Genomic DNA, 16977 nt, shown 5'->3' on the forward strand with positions numbered 1-16977 from the left:
CAGATAATATTTAGGCAATAGATTTTTTGTTGTAATCACCGAGACTCTTTACAAGTGTGTTAGTATGGTTATTAGTGATTCTGTCATAGAATCTACTGGTTAGTTTATTAGTGATGTCGGTAACTAACGGAATATTATTTATGCATTTAATTTTTTCAAGTTAGTATATATGGGTGTGTTATAAATTATTTTTAGGGATTTATTTTGTATTATTTGGAGCTTGGAATGGTTAGTATTCGATGCATTATTCCATAAAGGTGAAGCGTAGGTTAATAGTGGTAATATGAGCGCGCGATATACTTTTATTTTATTTTGAGTTATATTATTCTAATATTACTGTACAGCATAATGTTAATGTACACCATAATAGGAAAAAAAGGTCAAAAATCTATTTACGTAGAATACCTACGTCTATTTTTAAGGCTTCATATTTACGATAGATATATATATTTATTTATTGAAAAATCAACAGGCCTTCGATGTAGAAATTCAATAATGCATTGAATAATTACGTCAAATTTTGTATGATGGCCGTAATAAACGATTCTACATATTATTAATTTCAATGATATTCAAAGAAAATGTTCAATATATATTGTTGATGTCGATGAACTTTTTTATAGATAAAATTTCTAGATTTTCTTAAACTTTACATGCATATATATCGTTATATCATAAAAATAGACCTGTCATAGATTTCTAATGAAAAAAAAATCTTTCGATAAAAAAAAGTCTGTATAATGTATTGAGGAAAAAAAAGCTTTGAAATCCATCGAGAATCTTAAATCCTTTACCAATATTCAGTATATGAGAAAGCACTTCGTATAAGGTTTTAGATGAGATAAATTTCAGTTTGTTTTAAAAATTGTCTAGTCACGTAAAATATATACATTACACGTTTACATAGTTTGTAAATATTAATTTTTAAATGTATTCAAATAAAGTTGAAAAAAAAAACATGCGGTGAAAAAGGCTCGGCGATAAATCATCGTCGAATCTCGCTTTAGTGCGGGGACTTTGATTGAAGCAGATCGTGGCAAAAACGAGATATTTACAAGGATTAATGTCCTTCCTAAAGTGTTAAGCGTCTCCTTTGAGTTAGCCTGCTAAGCGAGTGAGGAGGAATTCGCAGCATGGGAAGGGAGAGTGGAAAGCTCAACAAAGCCTTCATATTTCATAATTTACGGTCGAAGCTTATTTTCAAAGCCGATCCCCCTCTCTTTTCAAGCTTATTACAAATTTAATGAAAACACTATGTGCCCGACCGGAAACTTTATTAAGCAACGATCATTTTTATTGAGAGCCAGCCGCATTCAATAATTCAAGGACTTCGATGATCAAACGAAAACTGTATTTACTGCGGGAAAAGGCCTATTGATTTTCGGGAAATGTCAATTTTCCACCAAACAATATAACTTCCTGGAGTTTGAAGACACTTATATTATATTATATTAATATTATATGTTATGTATATCTAATATATAATTTCGAAAGAGACTTTGTATGTAACTATTGTTGGTTCGTAAATCCGTGACGTCATCGAACAAATGAGTATTCAAATAAATTTAATGGAATATTTACTATTATATTGGCCATGTTTAAGCGGTTTATATGTATTATAATTACTGAGCAAAGCCGGGTAAAAATAGTAGTATAGAATAATATATATAGGTAAAGAAACACTCTTCAAGTATTTGCAAAGAGAACCTAATTAAAATTTCAAATTAAGTTTTTTTCATATTGATATAAAGTGCTTTCAAAAATCTTATTTAAAATTATAAAAAAGTCAGCGCTCGTTAAGCTGAACAGAAAATGTCAGTAAAATGTTAACATGTCTGTATTCAATGAAATGGAAAATCGTGATATAATATTTTGAATTCAAATATTCTAGAATATGATAATCATACAAATATACAACAAGATTTTAAGAATAAAAAAGTTATCATTTTAAAATATTTACATACGTAATGCATTTAAGGTTAATATATCACATAATTTTACTGGTCATTTAATTTCAAAGTTATAGACTAAGTTACTTAAAATGAACCCAATATTTCAAAATAGTTTATTTTCTTTGGATTACATATGTACATATGTATAGTGCCTTTCGGAATTGGAAACTTAAGCTATCGTCGAATTCTTCAAAAAAAAATAATAATATTAACTTTGGAAACTATCAAAAATTTTCGCTGCTTCGATTTGGATCACTAAAGGGGACTTCAAACAAAAAGTAATACTGATATTTATTAGGAACACTCAAAATCTCAAAGACATAGATAATAACTTTCTGAAATTCAAACATTCAAAGTTTTGAATTATCCTCAAAGGGCTCACATATTCGGAATTCGCACTTGAAACTTTTTTCGCCTATACATTTCCATATTTTACACACATCTAATATGGGCATAAAATTTGAAAACATCGTCGCATTTACATAAGACGAGGACTTTTTGGTAACCGATATGTTTGTTTATCGAAATGAATTTCGAACGGAGAAAACCAACCACGTTTTCATTACTGAACTTTGTATTGAAAAAGCATAAATTCGATCATCTCTATTTACTTACAAACAACTGATTAAATTCAAAATAAAACGCACTTATATTATAGATATGTATCGGCAATAGACATAAATTGTTTCATTTCCATTATTCACTAGAGTAACTATCTCTTTGTGGGATTAATTTTATTTTATCTCTATTAAATGTCGGAGTATTTTAATGCCATTTTAATATTCTCGTATACTACATTAGATTTGAATGAAATTATCTACAAATGTATTTCAAAGGATTCGAATTCCAACTATTTTTAAAAATGGTTTTACTTTGAAGCCTGAAGCAACTCCTTTATGACTTTGATAGATTTAAAACATGCAATAAATATCTCACAAAATTCTCATAAAAGACCCAATGCAAGTTCTACAAATACATATATTAATAATAAAAAAAACCATGTGAATTTATTTTTCAAAATGAAATTATAGCTTGTATTTGTCACTCTTCTCATACTCGATTTTCAAAAAAGTTTTAATGGTATATATTACAGGAATACCTTAAAATTTCACAATAATGATTAGGATAAAGTACGTTGAGTATTCTGAAAATTATAACACAAACGTTTATGTAACTTTCGCTTAAAATATGTATAATACTTAAAGGCTTAAAAGATTTATCTGACAAAATGGAAGTTGCCTCATCTTGTCTAAACTGTAAGATTGCTCCGAAATATGTTCTTCTTCTAGTGATTTTACAATATTTTAATGCCGATTCCCACAAAACACCCAATGCAAGTTCTACAAATACATATATTAATAAAAAAAAACCACGTGAATTTGTTTTTCAAAATGATAATAAAATATTATATGAAATTATAGCTTATATTTGTCTCTATTGTCATACTCGATTTTCAACAAGTTTAAAAGACATATTTTACAGGAATACCTTCACAAAAATGATAAAGATAAAAGAAGGCGAGTATTCTAAAAATATAAAACACAAACGTTTGTGTAACTTTTGCTTAAAATATGTATAATACTTAAAGGCTTAAAATATTTATCTGACAAAACGGAAGTTGCCTCATTTTATCTAAACTGTAAGATTGCTTTGAAATTTGTTCTTCTTCTTGTGATTTTACAATATTTTAATGCCGATTAATCAAAGATTTTTCTTCAATTCAAATTATAGTTTGATATTGTTTCATTACTATCAAATTCACCACAATAAATACACATCAAAATCAGCAAAAACCTTGCAGATGTACGATAATGTTTTTTCATCTATTGAATAAGACGAACGCCAACCCTTTAAAATCTTTCGCACGCCACAGTTTCAGATACCCTGACCTAGTTATGAAGACACTTTCAAAGCCTCATATAATCGGGATGCATTCTCACTACAGTTTAACCCGTCCATAAAGACATTTTGGACAGATATAAAGCCCGTCATGTGTGTAAAATGAATCGTTCGAAACTAACGCGCGCTCGTCGGCCGTTACCTCATCCGCAACGGGGCGCATTAACGGCGGATTTCGTAAGTGATACGACCGAATATTAACACTATAAATTTGCGGCATAACTATAACGCCCGTTATGGTTAATGCCCGACACAGGACGATGGTAACGAGCGGTCTACGTTATTGTGTGGCCACACCCTGAGCGCGTGGCGCGTAACGCGGATTCAAACCCCTCGCCCTTTCCATATTGCCTCTATCTCCGTCCTCCATATCCCGCTATATCAATGGGATATGAATACAAATATTGCGCCATTTATTATTCCATCCAAAAGGGACTTGGATGATTTACATCGCTTCATAACTCGCGGGCTTTCTAACGCGCGCTTCGCCATCTCCGTCGAAGCACTTAACACTCTGCCGACCGGAAATGTTCGTCAAAATCTTATAAAACCATTTTTTGTACACATTTAATAGGTTATTTAAAAGTTTAATATGTAATCATATACATACATATATGTACGTATAATAATAATTTGAAATTCTATTTGACTCAGTTTTCGAAACTGCTATATTTATTTATTTTTTACATATATACCAGGTAAACCCATTCTGCTTAGCGTCGAGAGGTGCCGGGTTCGATCCGATGAGCTGACCTCGATTGAAAATAACTTTTCTGAGTATATCTGTAGTCCTGCTGGTCATACCTAGATATTTGTGACTCCAGGTCGATCGTTTCCTATCAGAGTTTGCCAATTTTCTCTGATTTCATTCTTGAAACGGTTCCCGGTAAAATTGGCTAAATATCCTTCCTACCACTATTTGAGTTGATTAATGTACAATAAAATTTATGTACAATTCATAGATGTCTCGTGAATTTTGCGAGTTTTTCAGTGTCTCGTAATTTAGCGGCTTGTATAATAAAAAAAATGCTGCAATGTTTGTAATTGGCCAGGAAGGTGCATTGTAGTTTACCTATAAGGCCTTCCTGGTAATTTGTTTTATTTAAAAAATATGTACATATGTATGTAGAATCTTAAATTAAAATGGCTTAGTATTAAATATTTCATTACGAAAGTCGATCATTATTTTCCAAATATGCATACAAAAAAACAATGTTTGAAATGAAATATTTTATATTTAAACGAGTCTCCTCGACACTTGTCAGATATTTTTTGCGTCTCAAAATTTAGATGATGGCTAATATAAAATATAATATTTTCTCTTGAAACTTGACTACAAAATATTGCGAATATGATCTTCAAAGGATTAAATCAATAATGCTATTTTGAGATGAAATACAAAAATAGATAGAAAATAAAATGCTAAAAGCCGTTCTATAAATCCTTCGCCTTAAAACCGAACCGATAAATTTCCACTTAGTGAATAAAACGTGCGCATCTCACGCAATATACATCTATCTAAGTTTTCCAGAGGCTTGGCAGATGTTTCAATCGTCAGCCGAATCTCTAGATTTTCCATCCGACCTACTCCAATCCAGAGTTTTTAAGAACTATCCCTTTCAGGCGAAGAAATCGGCGAGCGGTTATTGAAAGGCTCCCAGCGACGACCCTTTCATCAAATAAACAACTTTAGCAGGACGTACATATATCTGTGTATGTACGAAAAAAACCTTTTTATTAGATACTAAAATAATAGTATTAAAAAACTTACTCATCTACGCAGTGTCCGGCCGTTGCTATCCAATCGTGGTTTAATAATGCACCTCCACATCGATGGGTACTCGAAAACCCGAAGAACGAAGTTCTCCTGACTGATACCTGAAATGTTTCAAAACAATTTGTTAATCATAAGAGTTTAATATAAATCACTTGTAAACGTTTTGGCATTTTCTGTGAACTAGTATGTTGGTATTCGCAATACAAATGCAGCTTTAGAAATTCCAGCAAATTCCAACTTGTGAACACACACTTGCGGTAATTGTTATTGTCTATTTGAATTCCTCGAGAGTGCTTTTATGATTATTATACAAAATTGTGTACATGAAACTATCATATTGAGAGTGAAAGGTTGACGCATTTCATTTATTCAAAAAAGCTATACAAATAATTTATGAGCCTTTCATTTTCTTAACTGCCACAAAATGTTTTGCAATTTATATACATACATGTGTGCTATAAATACTAAATGTATCATATACATTTTCATTTCCTATGCCTTTCATTGTTTATGATGTAAATAACGAAATATATTTATTATATATTAAACACATATATTGAATTATAAATTTAAGCGACTAGTACTATTTATTTGATAGAAAATATTATTACAAGGATGTAGAAGAATATATTGAGTTTGAAACCGACTTATTTCCACCATTTTTGATAAAATACATCAATATACATATACTAGACTATAATGTTTTCCAAAATATTTAAATATGAGAAACAGTCACTTTTTGCTATATATGTATTCTTTTGATCGAGTATTTACTTAACATTCGTAATAGTCCACATACTTTTCGAATATGTTTGACGTCCCAAAAGTTTGTGTTAAACTTCTATAAAATAATATAATTGATTAAAAAATACTGCATATGTATGTAAATATCCAAGCTTTTAAATATATAAAAAAAATATACCTATTTAATAAATTTCCTTTAAAATGTATTGAAATATAAATACTATAAATTTCCTATAAAATGTATTGAAATATTAAAAATGTATCAACTTTGTGTATTTTATTTTTATTTTATTACATACATACATACATCAGATTTGTCATAACATCAATCAACCCAAAGACGACACATATGGTTAAATTATTTTTGTACATAAGTACTAACAATCTCTTCAAACATAACAATAAAAATATCCCACTGATTTTTGCTGGCCAGAAATTTGTGACTCCAGGTCAATCGTTTCCTATCAGTTTGCCGATTTATCTGATTTTCATTGAAACGGTTCCAACCAATTAGCACGCAAATCTTGAGTATTTAGCAATCTCGGATTTTGCTGAATTTTTTAAATTCTGTAAATTTACAAATTTGACCATAGGTGTCTCTGTAGATGTTAATTGATATGTCATTACTGAATTTCCAAATTTGACCATATACATGTGTTTGTGGATGTAATTTGATATGTATTTTCTTTGCATAATACTATTAATACTATACAATACATAATACTATAAAATGTCCAATGTTTCTGGCCAGGAAGGTGCATTGAGGTTACCTAATATGCCTTCCTGTTATAAATTAAGAATAAAAAAATAAAATCTATGGACAATCAACAAATTTGTGAGAGATACATTGCATTTATAAGATTCAACAAATTCGAGATTCTAATAACTCGAATTTGCGAGAAACTGATCTATTGGATCCATCACAACAATAAATCTAGAAAAATTGTAAAATTTTAACACAAGACAAATGTTTCAATACAATTTACAAATGTTTCAATAACTACATCTCACCAGAAGCATATTTGACCAAGACTTAAACCCACAATCTCTCTACTGTTATGCAATAGCTCTACCAGTGAACTATGCTGTGTATATACGATTTTATATGAATAAGTTACTGATCTTAAACCTTTGAAGGACGGAGCGTCGAGATCGAACGAGTGTCCCGAACCGGGGTCGAGTAAGACCCCAGTATTTTTTAATCAAAATACAGCTTTTTCAATACAAATGGGTTCAATATATATATCTTATTAATCATTTTATACATCAACATAAAAAGTTTTAGTCTTATAGCATGTTTTTGACTATTTTTGTATTAAAAATAACGACAAGCATCGACACGCAAACGCACATAGGTAAGGCCAACAGGAGACTGCATGACACAATAGCCACGTGCCAAAAGCGACGAAAACAATAGCTTACGAAAATATAGCTGTCTCTTTCTCTCGCATTGATTCATCGATCAACAAGAATATGCAAGCGAACAGTCGAAAACATGACTTATCGCTACCGCCTTTAAATCATACTTTGGAACGTAGAAATGTATAAAGGTATTTTTTTACGTTGTACCTCTTTTCTAAATTATACAAAATTTATTAAAATAAATTTCTTGTAGTTCATTCTAGGAATACAAGAAATATAGGGGGTATAGCCTTGAAAACTATATAGTTATTACAAGAAAAGTAAAAATGGGGCACTCCCCACTTCAGTGAGGGATGGTTAACAATATGACAAAAGATCATGTGTATTTTTGCAATTGAAACATCCAATCTATGCATCCAAAAGTAAGTATTGATAAATTAAAATCTATTGTGTATAGGAGCTTTCCCCTTCACCTTCGTGTATGGGCGCACAAAAGTGCGTACATTCATACTTTTCTTCGGGTAATTTTCCTCGCTGGCAGCATTATAACACAAGGAGTGATACGGTAACACTAATGGAATTTTCGGTATGTGGAATTTGGCGTTAATTTATGGCATAGTTCGACGTGTACGAGTGTGTACGTGCAGAGAGCGTAATGTACGATAATTTGTTAGTGCGCCGCTTAATGGCAGCGCACGCTCAGCCGCAAACGTTACGTTACGCTAATTGACAAATTTATGTGTTACGTGCAACTTTAATTGCGGGCCAAAAGCGTATCATACACCGTCAGATAGACTGGCGTATCATACGCCTGGTGAAAAACTGCCACTAATCATCTAGAGCGAAAACGATAGAGCTCTTATACATAAGTGCCAATTTTCAACTTTTTTTTGCTCGTTTGAAGTGAAAATTTTCTTATATTTATTAGTACTATTTACATACTGAGTATTCATATAAAAATACAATTTATATTATAGTGAAGTTTTTTATTATTTTTGATTCATAATGTCAAATATTTTGGTAGTTTTTTTGAGTAGAATTTTCTTTGGTAGTATTTCGTAATTTAATGGCGAATTTAGATGGCGAGTCTCATATATAATTTCGAAAGAGACTTTGTATGTAAGAATTGTTGGTTGGGAATTTTGTAAACAAGTCAAAATTTCTATGACAACGAATCGATTTTTTTTTCAATTCATATAAATTTAATAAAAAAAAAATGAATATTTACCAATAGATTCGCCATGTTTACGCTGTTTATATTACAAATACTGAGTGAAGCCGGGTAAAACGACTAGTAATATTATGTTTCGAGCAGAGTGGTCGTGGGTTTAAGTCCCACTAGAGCAGTGCTACTCAAACTATGGTCCGCGCCCATTACTGGTCCGCGGAGAAGAACGTAATTAAAAAAATAAAACAATAGCTTTTGTCAGAACTATTTCAAAATATAGACTGGATAACCAAGCTAGCTTATTTGACAGATATTTTTTGCATTTTCAATGACCTTAACTTATCCATGCAAGGAAGAATGTCATCTTGTTTCACAAAGGCAGACAATACAGATGGGTTGAAACGAAAACTAAAACCATGGAAGATTCGTGTTTCAAAAGATTGCTATGACATGTTTCTCAATTTGGCTGATATTATTTACGAAGGAGGAGAGGAGCTTAATATGACGTCTTTCCGCGATATAATCAGTTGTCATTTGACAAATTTATCAGAGCGATTCGATTTCTATTTTCCACCAGATGACGATCCACGAATTTTACTACTTAGATTTCAACCATATATAAGTTTTCAACCATATACATACATATAAAACGTTTTTATTTTAAAATATGATGCTGGTCCGTGAAAATTACTGAAAAAAAAATACTGGTCCGCCAGCTGAAAAAGTTTCCTTTTAAATTTTGCCATTTTATCGGATTTTCATTGAAAGGGTTTTTGTAAATTGGCATTTCCTTTCCAATATCTCTTGCAAATCTTAATTTATTCAGCGTCTTGAGGTTTGCCTATTTCTAGTCACTGTGGATGATGTTTATAATGATTCTCTTTGTATAATATTGCTTGTATAATTGTACTGTTGTATTGTATTAATACACTCATCACTTTGGAGCGATCTATAAAGGCGAGTGTACATGTTTGATCGAAATAAAAAATAATAATGGTAAATATCTATGCATATTGGAATATTATTTATGTACACATGTACGTCTAAAATTATTTTGACCATTTGCCTTTGTATTGTCGATATGAAAAAAAAACAAGCAACGAAAAAGCCAGAGGAAAATTTTGGACCCAGTTAATTGCGATCATTATGCACAAGGAATCTTCGAACTTGAAAAAAGTGGATATAAACATATATAATACTCCATATTTCCTTTGTTTTTCGGCTTTGAAAAATGTTCAAATGAAAAAGCAGACTGCTTACTTATTGTAAGTTTTAAAAATAATAAGTTTTCAATAACAATTGTACAGTCTTTCCATTAAAATTAGCAAAAACCATAACAAAAAATGTGCATTTAATAGTACACTTTTATTCTATTCTATTCGATTTGAAATTTTTCTGTCTGTAGGTTCATATTTTTAAAGTCAAAACGGTTTTTCAAATGATATTACTCTTATATATTATGTAAATAGACAGCTTGTTTTGAATGTGTTCATTACAATTATAAAATGATAATAATATAAAAAATGTTGATGCAAATAATCATTTGAAATTTGAGACTGCTAAAATTAAAAAAAGTCTTTACAAATCCAAGAAACACAATACTAACGCGAATAATTTCATCAAATCAGTGCTCAGTGGGTTCGAAATTTATAATAAACGTTATAATTCCATCTGAACTCATTTTTTCGTAAAGCATTTCTGTGCAATCTGTGGACGGATATTAATGGCATTGTACACCGGCCAATGAATGCGTCGGGATCTGCTAAAGACGTTTACACCCTTCAAATATGGGGGAAAATCTTGCGGGAAAACAAGCATCTATCCGGCCAATTTTTGCGGTTTCCCTCCCTCTCGCCCGCTTCCAACCCACCCTAGGCTCCGTTGTGTTTTGATGCCAATATTGAAATTTTTACGCTACGCAAGGATTTCCACGCTTTTCGGCTTCTCGTACTGTCTGGATATACATACATATATTTTTTCCTGTCGGTTTTCCGGCGTTGCCCATATTTACACTGCTGACAAAGGATGCCAAAAGCGATCCTTTTTAATACGATAAAAGGATTCTGGGCTTTTTTCCTCTCGCACGCAATACATACTACTTCCTTTTTTGTTTTTGACGTTGTGTTATTAAACCGCGTCGTTGCATACAACATTCGGGGCTCGTTATACACGAATTCTAGAAATGACGAGAACTTTTCAATCAACTCCATTTGAACGCGGAATAATCCATAAAATGATTCTTTCAAAATGAAAATTTTCTAGAAAACATTGGCGATAAATTTAAATAAATAGATAAATAAATAAATACATACAGACTATTACTGTTTTCATATTCCATTAGTGAATATTTTTGACATATTTTTGACAATACAAATTTAAAAACTATTAATTTTAACTTTGATCTAAAATTGCGTATTATTTAATACCCTCCCATTTCTTTTTGTTTTCTTCCAATTCTCGAAAATTTTCCATAAATATTTGAGATGTATAAACACATAATTTTAGGAAAATAAATTGTGAAAACAGGTACATATATATTTATATTATGTATATTGAATAGAAAATTCATTTTATAAATTAATTATATGAATTATTCATACAACTAAACTACTCATACTTCAAATGGTATTTTAAAAAACCATTATTTTATTTTATTTTACATAGATATATACCAGGAAAGCCTAACAGGTAGACCCCAATGCGCCTTCCTAGACAATTAATTACCAAGATTGCAGCATTTTTATTACACAAATCGCTGTATTTTAACAATTAATTAATTAATTAATTAATAATATGGATTTAGACTTGTACATTCATTTTTACACATTTTACATAAATCAAATTCAGATATATGTGACATAGCGGGTAGGATGACTTTTGCTAATTTTATGGTGGAACCGTTTCAACAATGAAATCAGAAACATTGGCAAACTCTGATAAGAAACGATCGACTTGGAGTCACAAATATCCAAGTCTGATAAGCAGTATTAAATATTAGTACGGGATCGAGCCCGGTAACCTCTCGGTGCTAAATAGCATACTGCCGGCTGATAATTATATTATGTTTATAACGAAACTATTTAATTTTGAATTGTTTGCACAAAAATTTCATAACAAATTGATAGTGAATTCGCTTTGATGTTTCAGAGCATATTTGCATATAAGACAGAATTAAATTGGATTTCTCCCCAAAGTACGGCCGTAACGTAATCGAAATTAATTTTTGAAATGGAATGTTCCCCCATTGCATACGATTTTCAGTGTCATAGTGACTTTTGTAAACGAATTATACGAGGGGAGTGTACGTATACCTCGCCTGCGGCTAACAAGGAATTGAAGGAAAGTGACTTCTTTGACGTATTCAAATTAATGAAAATTTACATCAAAGTCGTTTTACAGTCCCTCGGGCAAATTTCATATCGATTTTTCAACATTGAATTTTAAATAAAGAAAACACAAACAAAAAGCGGATTCATTTGCTGTGTTCAAACCAAAACTATATATGTATATATGCACTGTTATGTACCTCGCTTATCAATGACAGGAGTGCCGGACTTTGCCCAATCCAGTATTATGTGCCATTGATTTGTGGCACACCTAATTTAATAAGCAGCACCATTTATTTGTGGCACACCTAATTTAAGGAATACACCTTAAAACCCCTGACTAACCAAAATTTTAAGACGCGTGTTTTCAACACTTCATTGCTTTAAAGAGGGGTATATAAACTAACTACTGTTCGAATTTAAGTTAGTCATCACCATTGACTCCGAGAGTGAAAGTCATTAATATCGACCCCGCAAGTGACGGTCAGCAAAGTGAAGTAAAGTTAATAAGGGAAACAAAGTATCTCATTTTAAATTCAACATCGTTAGATAATTAAATCTTGCAGTTTGCAATCAATTGTTAGATGCTTTCAATTTTCATCTTATATCTATTATTTGGTGGATTGCGCATTGACAAATTTCAGAAAGTGCAGAATAGAGGAATAGAGGAAACGTAAAATTGTTAGAAGTATGTAAGATTAATGGAAATGGTTGGATATTAGATATAGTCTCAAATTAAGCACTTTAAAATTTGTATATAAGCTAGATAAGAATCTATTACCCAAATATTTTAATAATCACATAGTTAGGAATAGAAACATACATAATTATAAAACTAGAAATAGGAATAAATTAGTTATAGGTAGGGTTAAGAAAGCAAAAACTGCAGGAGGTGTTTTTCACAGAAGTGTTCAAATGTATAATGTCCTTCCTGAGAACATTAGAGGTGCTAGTAACATTGGTGCTTTCTTGGGGGGTGTTAATGGATACAACTGTGGAAGATGACGTAATTATGTATGTAAGTTTAATAAAATGCTAAGCCCTGAGCTTTTATCCTCTAGGGCTTCGCCCTCGGCGCCACCCTGAGCCTTTGCCCTCTAGGGCTTTGCGCTCGGTGCCCCCTGAGCCTTTGCCCTATAGGGCTTCGCCCTCGGCACTAATGGAATCGGCGCCTATGAATCGAAAAAAAATAAATCGAATCATTTGTTCGATGACGTCACGGATCAACGAACGAACAACCAAGGATATACATATGTTTGGCACGGTTTGGCACGATGGACTCATTCATAAGCTTCTTATTAACAAAATACCAAACTACCTAATTCTCATCATCAAATCGTACCTAACTCGTAGAAAGCTAGTAGTTAGCGTAAATAATGAATTATCGTCTCCAAAAATAATCGCAGCTGGCGTTCCGTAGGGGAGCGTGCTTGGCCCACTCTTGTTCTCCATATATATAAATTACATACCTATTCCAAAAAACTGTCACATAACCCTATATGTAGATGATACCGCTTGCTTCACAAGTAGCAAAAAACCAGACACTATTCTTAAAAATCTTGAATTTGCAATTAAAACAATGACTGAACACTTCAATAAGAGGAAAATTCAAATTAATCAAACCAAAACAGACGCCATTTCTTTAGTGTTAGAAAACATAAGCCAAGTTCAGATCTGAAAATCCCCTCTGGAGAAAGTCTGAAATGGCAGTCAGTAATAAAATATTTAGGAGTAACGTTTGATAAAAGAATGAGATGGGCACCTCACATTGAGGGAGCGAAATGCAAGGCGATGCGGGTTATATCCTCAATATATTCAATATTTAATCGCCATAGTTCTTTATCAACCCAAAATAAAATAAAATTATATCGCGCGCTCATATTACCATTATTAACCTATGCTTCACCTGTATGGAATAACGCCTCGAATACTAACCTTTCCAAGCTCCAAGTAATACAAAATATATCCCTAAGAATAATTTACAATACACCCATATATACTAACCTGAAAAAACTGCATGCCGTATATAATATTCCGTTTGTTACAGACATTACTAACAAACTAACCAGTAGATTTTATGACAGAATCACTAATAACCATACTAACACACTTGTGAAGAGTCTCGGTGATTACAACAAAATGTCTATACCCTTCAGGTATAAACACAGATTACCTAAACACAATCTACTTTAGGTCATCGACTTTAGAGAGTCTTTAATTAATATCATGTATTATATGTATTATGAGCATTTATAAGGATTGTAAATAGGTTTTTGAGCTCTTTTTCCTATTATGCTGTAGATTAACATTAGAATAATATAATACTATGATTACTAACCAAATTAAATTAAATTGTAAAATAGAAAATGATCAGTATATCGGTAGCTATTAAAATAGATATCAGATGTATTGTGAACATAATTTCGTAATAATAAAAAGCATTTAAAAATCAAAACATACATATGTACAAATTATATATTAGATTATTTTAGGGTTACTAATAATAGTTTTGTTTAATTTTGTCAATTATGTTATATTATAGTTGTTAGTTTTAATTTAAAATTATTAATTGCTAATTAGCAATTTTCTATTTAATAATAATAAATAAATATTAGATTAACTTATCATTTTTATGATTTTGTTTTTTATCATAATATATAATTCATGTATTTATTCAAAACAAGATGGAAGAGACACGGGATACGTAACAGCAATTGTGTAAAGATTTTTGATAAATAATCAAACAATGAGAAAGTTTTCCGCGTGATCGCCTATACATACATAGACCTTTGATTGTTAATGTGGAAGTTTTGCGTGGATACTCAAAGTGTGGGTAATTATTTTCGCTAGGCTCTCGCGTCAATGGACACGCCGGAGGATCAATCACCGGTTATGACGTATCACACAACAAAAATGATAAACGACCATCGTGAACACACGTACGCATACAGACTCTCGTCCTTTGAGCATTTTCCTGTGAAAATATTAATTGAAACTGGGATTGCGGAAAAAGCGGTGGAATTTGTATGGCCGTCGTTCCCTTCTCGCTTTTTCTGCCTGTATCTCCCTTCATCCATTGTCTATGTTGACTTTTTATTTCTTTTTAATTTGATCTCAAATCCGCTGAAATGCTTCCACTCGTTTGGATTTATTTATAATTAAATTTTTAAATGTTATTCGTGTAATTTAATTACACGTTTATACATTTAAATTATATATGAAAGTAATTTAAACATTTACATAGTTGGTGTTGAACCATGCATTCAATTAAATTTATAGTTAAAAGACAGACGTCTAGCTAAAAGTTCATTATACATGTATTATAATAACTTCAAGGGTTAATTTGTGGTTACTAAACATGTACATACATATACAAATGTATATACAATTAAATTCATTTTAATATAATCAAAAGTTATTTAAAATTATTCATCAGAGTCAAATTTACATTTAGTACTTTGAAGATGTTTATTCAATATTTTTATTTCATTTACCTTACTATCAAAATACTTCTTGGATTCTAATTAAGTCACGGTTGTGACCCAATCATTTGTAGCTTTTTACTTAAATGCAAATACTTGTTTTCAAGCTTTATACAAAAATATTCATTCATTTTTCAATTGAATTAAAAATAGCTCGTATTTTTTGGGGTGAGATTTTTAATACGCTTGTGGTCAGAATTTATATTACATTAGTCAGAATTTTTATCAAACGGTCAGTATACATACATATGAACATTGGTCAGAATGTAAATGGCTAAAATGCATATTAGGTGGTTAGAATTCGTTTAATTATACTGATTGGTCAGAATTTATATTGAATGTTCAGAATTTATATTGAATGTTCAGAATTTAAATTATATGTAGATTGGTCATAATTTACATCAAATCGTAATAATTATTCTTATAGATGGTCAGAATCATTTTTTTTAGTTGGCAATAGTATTTTTACTACTGCAAAGATAAAGATTATTACAACTGGTCATTCTGTCATTTGTTAAAAGTTTTAATCCAATCTATGAAAAAATAAAAAAATAATGCCAACTGCTCATTATTTTTGACCATTTTTAATTTATTATGACCATTCTGATTATTTATTACTATTATTATTATTCATTACTATTCATTACTATTATTCTGACCATATGCTATTTTAATTCTTACAATTTGATTTTTGTTCTGATCCTTAATAATAAAATTCTGACGAAAACTCGATTTTTATTCTGATCAAAGGTGGATTTAAATTCTGACCATTTTATTTGTTGCCTTCAAGTATGTAGAAATGCCTTCAAATATAAGAAATTCAATTTCGATGGAATCATTTTTACAACTTCAAATGCTGATTACTTTCACAACTTTAAATTTCATATATTTTAGACAGCTTAGAAGTGAAACCCATGAATTATAATATAATATTTGAAATACAAGTAAAAAATAAACACTTTTTTCGCATATGATGGTGAATAATTCCACTACTTTAATCGATTTCCCTTCTCTTATTCCTGAACCCAAAAGCTTATGTAGAATACGTATATGTTTACTTTTCGAGATATTCAATGGGGTTGTTAAAACTGTTCGTTGTACTTTATCTTTGTATGAATGAATGGTTTCAAATGAACCATATTCAAATTGCATCATGATTGAAAGCCCTACATTCGTCACAAAATCAGCACCAAACTTAGTCTAGTTTGAAACTGCAAGTAGTGATTTAATACATACATATACATAAATAGTGAAAGCCCACCGAGGC

The 16977-nt window shown here is 31.0% G+C and overlaps 1 protein-coding gene across 1 annotated transcript in view; it reads right to left on the bottom strand.

Annotated features, from left to right (window-relative positions):
- Window positions 1-16977, bottom strand: part of Sb (serine proteinase stubble) — a 164460-nt gene that overhangs the window by 12299 nt on the left and 135184 nt on the right. The window contains exon 7 of the mRNA XM_077430794.1: window positions 5623-5729. Coding sequence (XP_077286920.1) covers window positions 5623-5729 — 107 coding nt within the window. The remainder of the gene's footprint in view (window positions 1-5622; window positions 5730-16977) is intronic.

The sequence above is a fragment of the Arctopsyche grandis genome, chromosome 5 (assembly GCF_051622035.1).
Source record: "Arctopsyche grandis isolate Sample6627 chromosome 5, ASM5162203v2, whole genome shotgun sequence".
NCBI classification, from domain to species: Eukaryota; Metazoa; Arthropoda; class Insecta; order Trichoptera; family Hydropsychidae; genus Arctopsyche; species Arctopsyche grandis.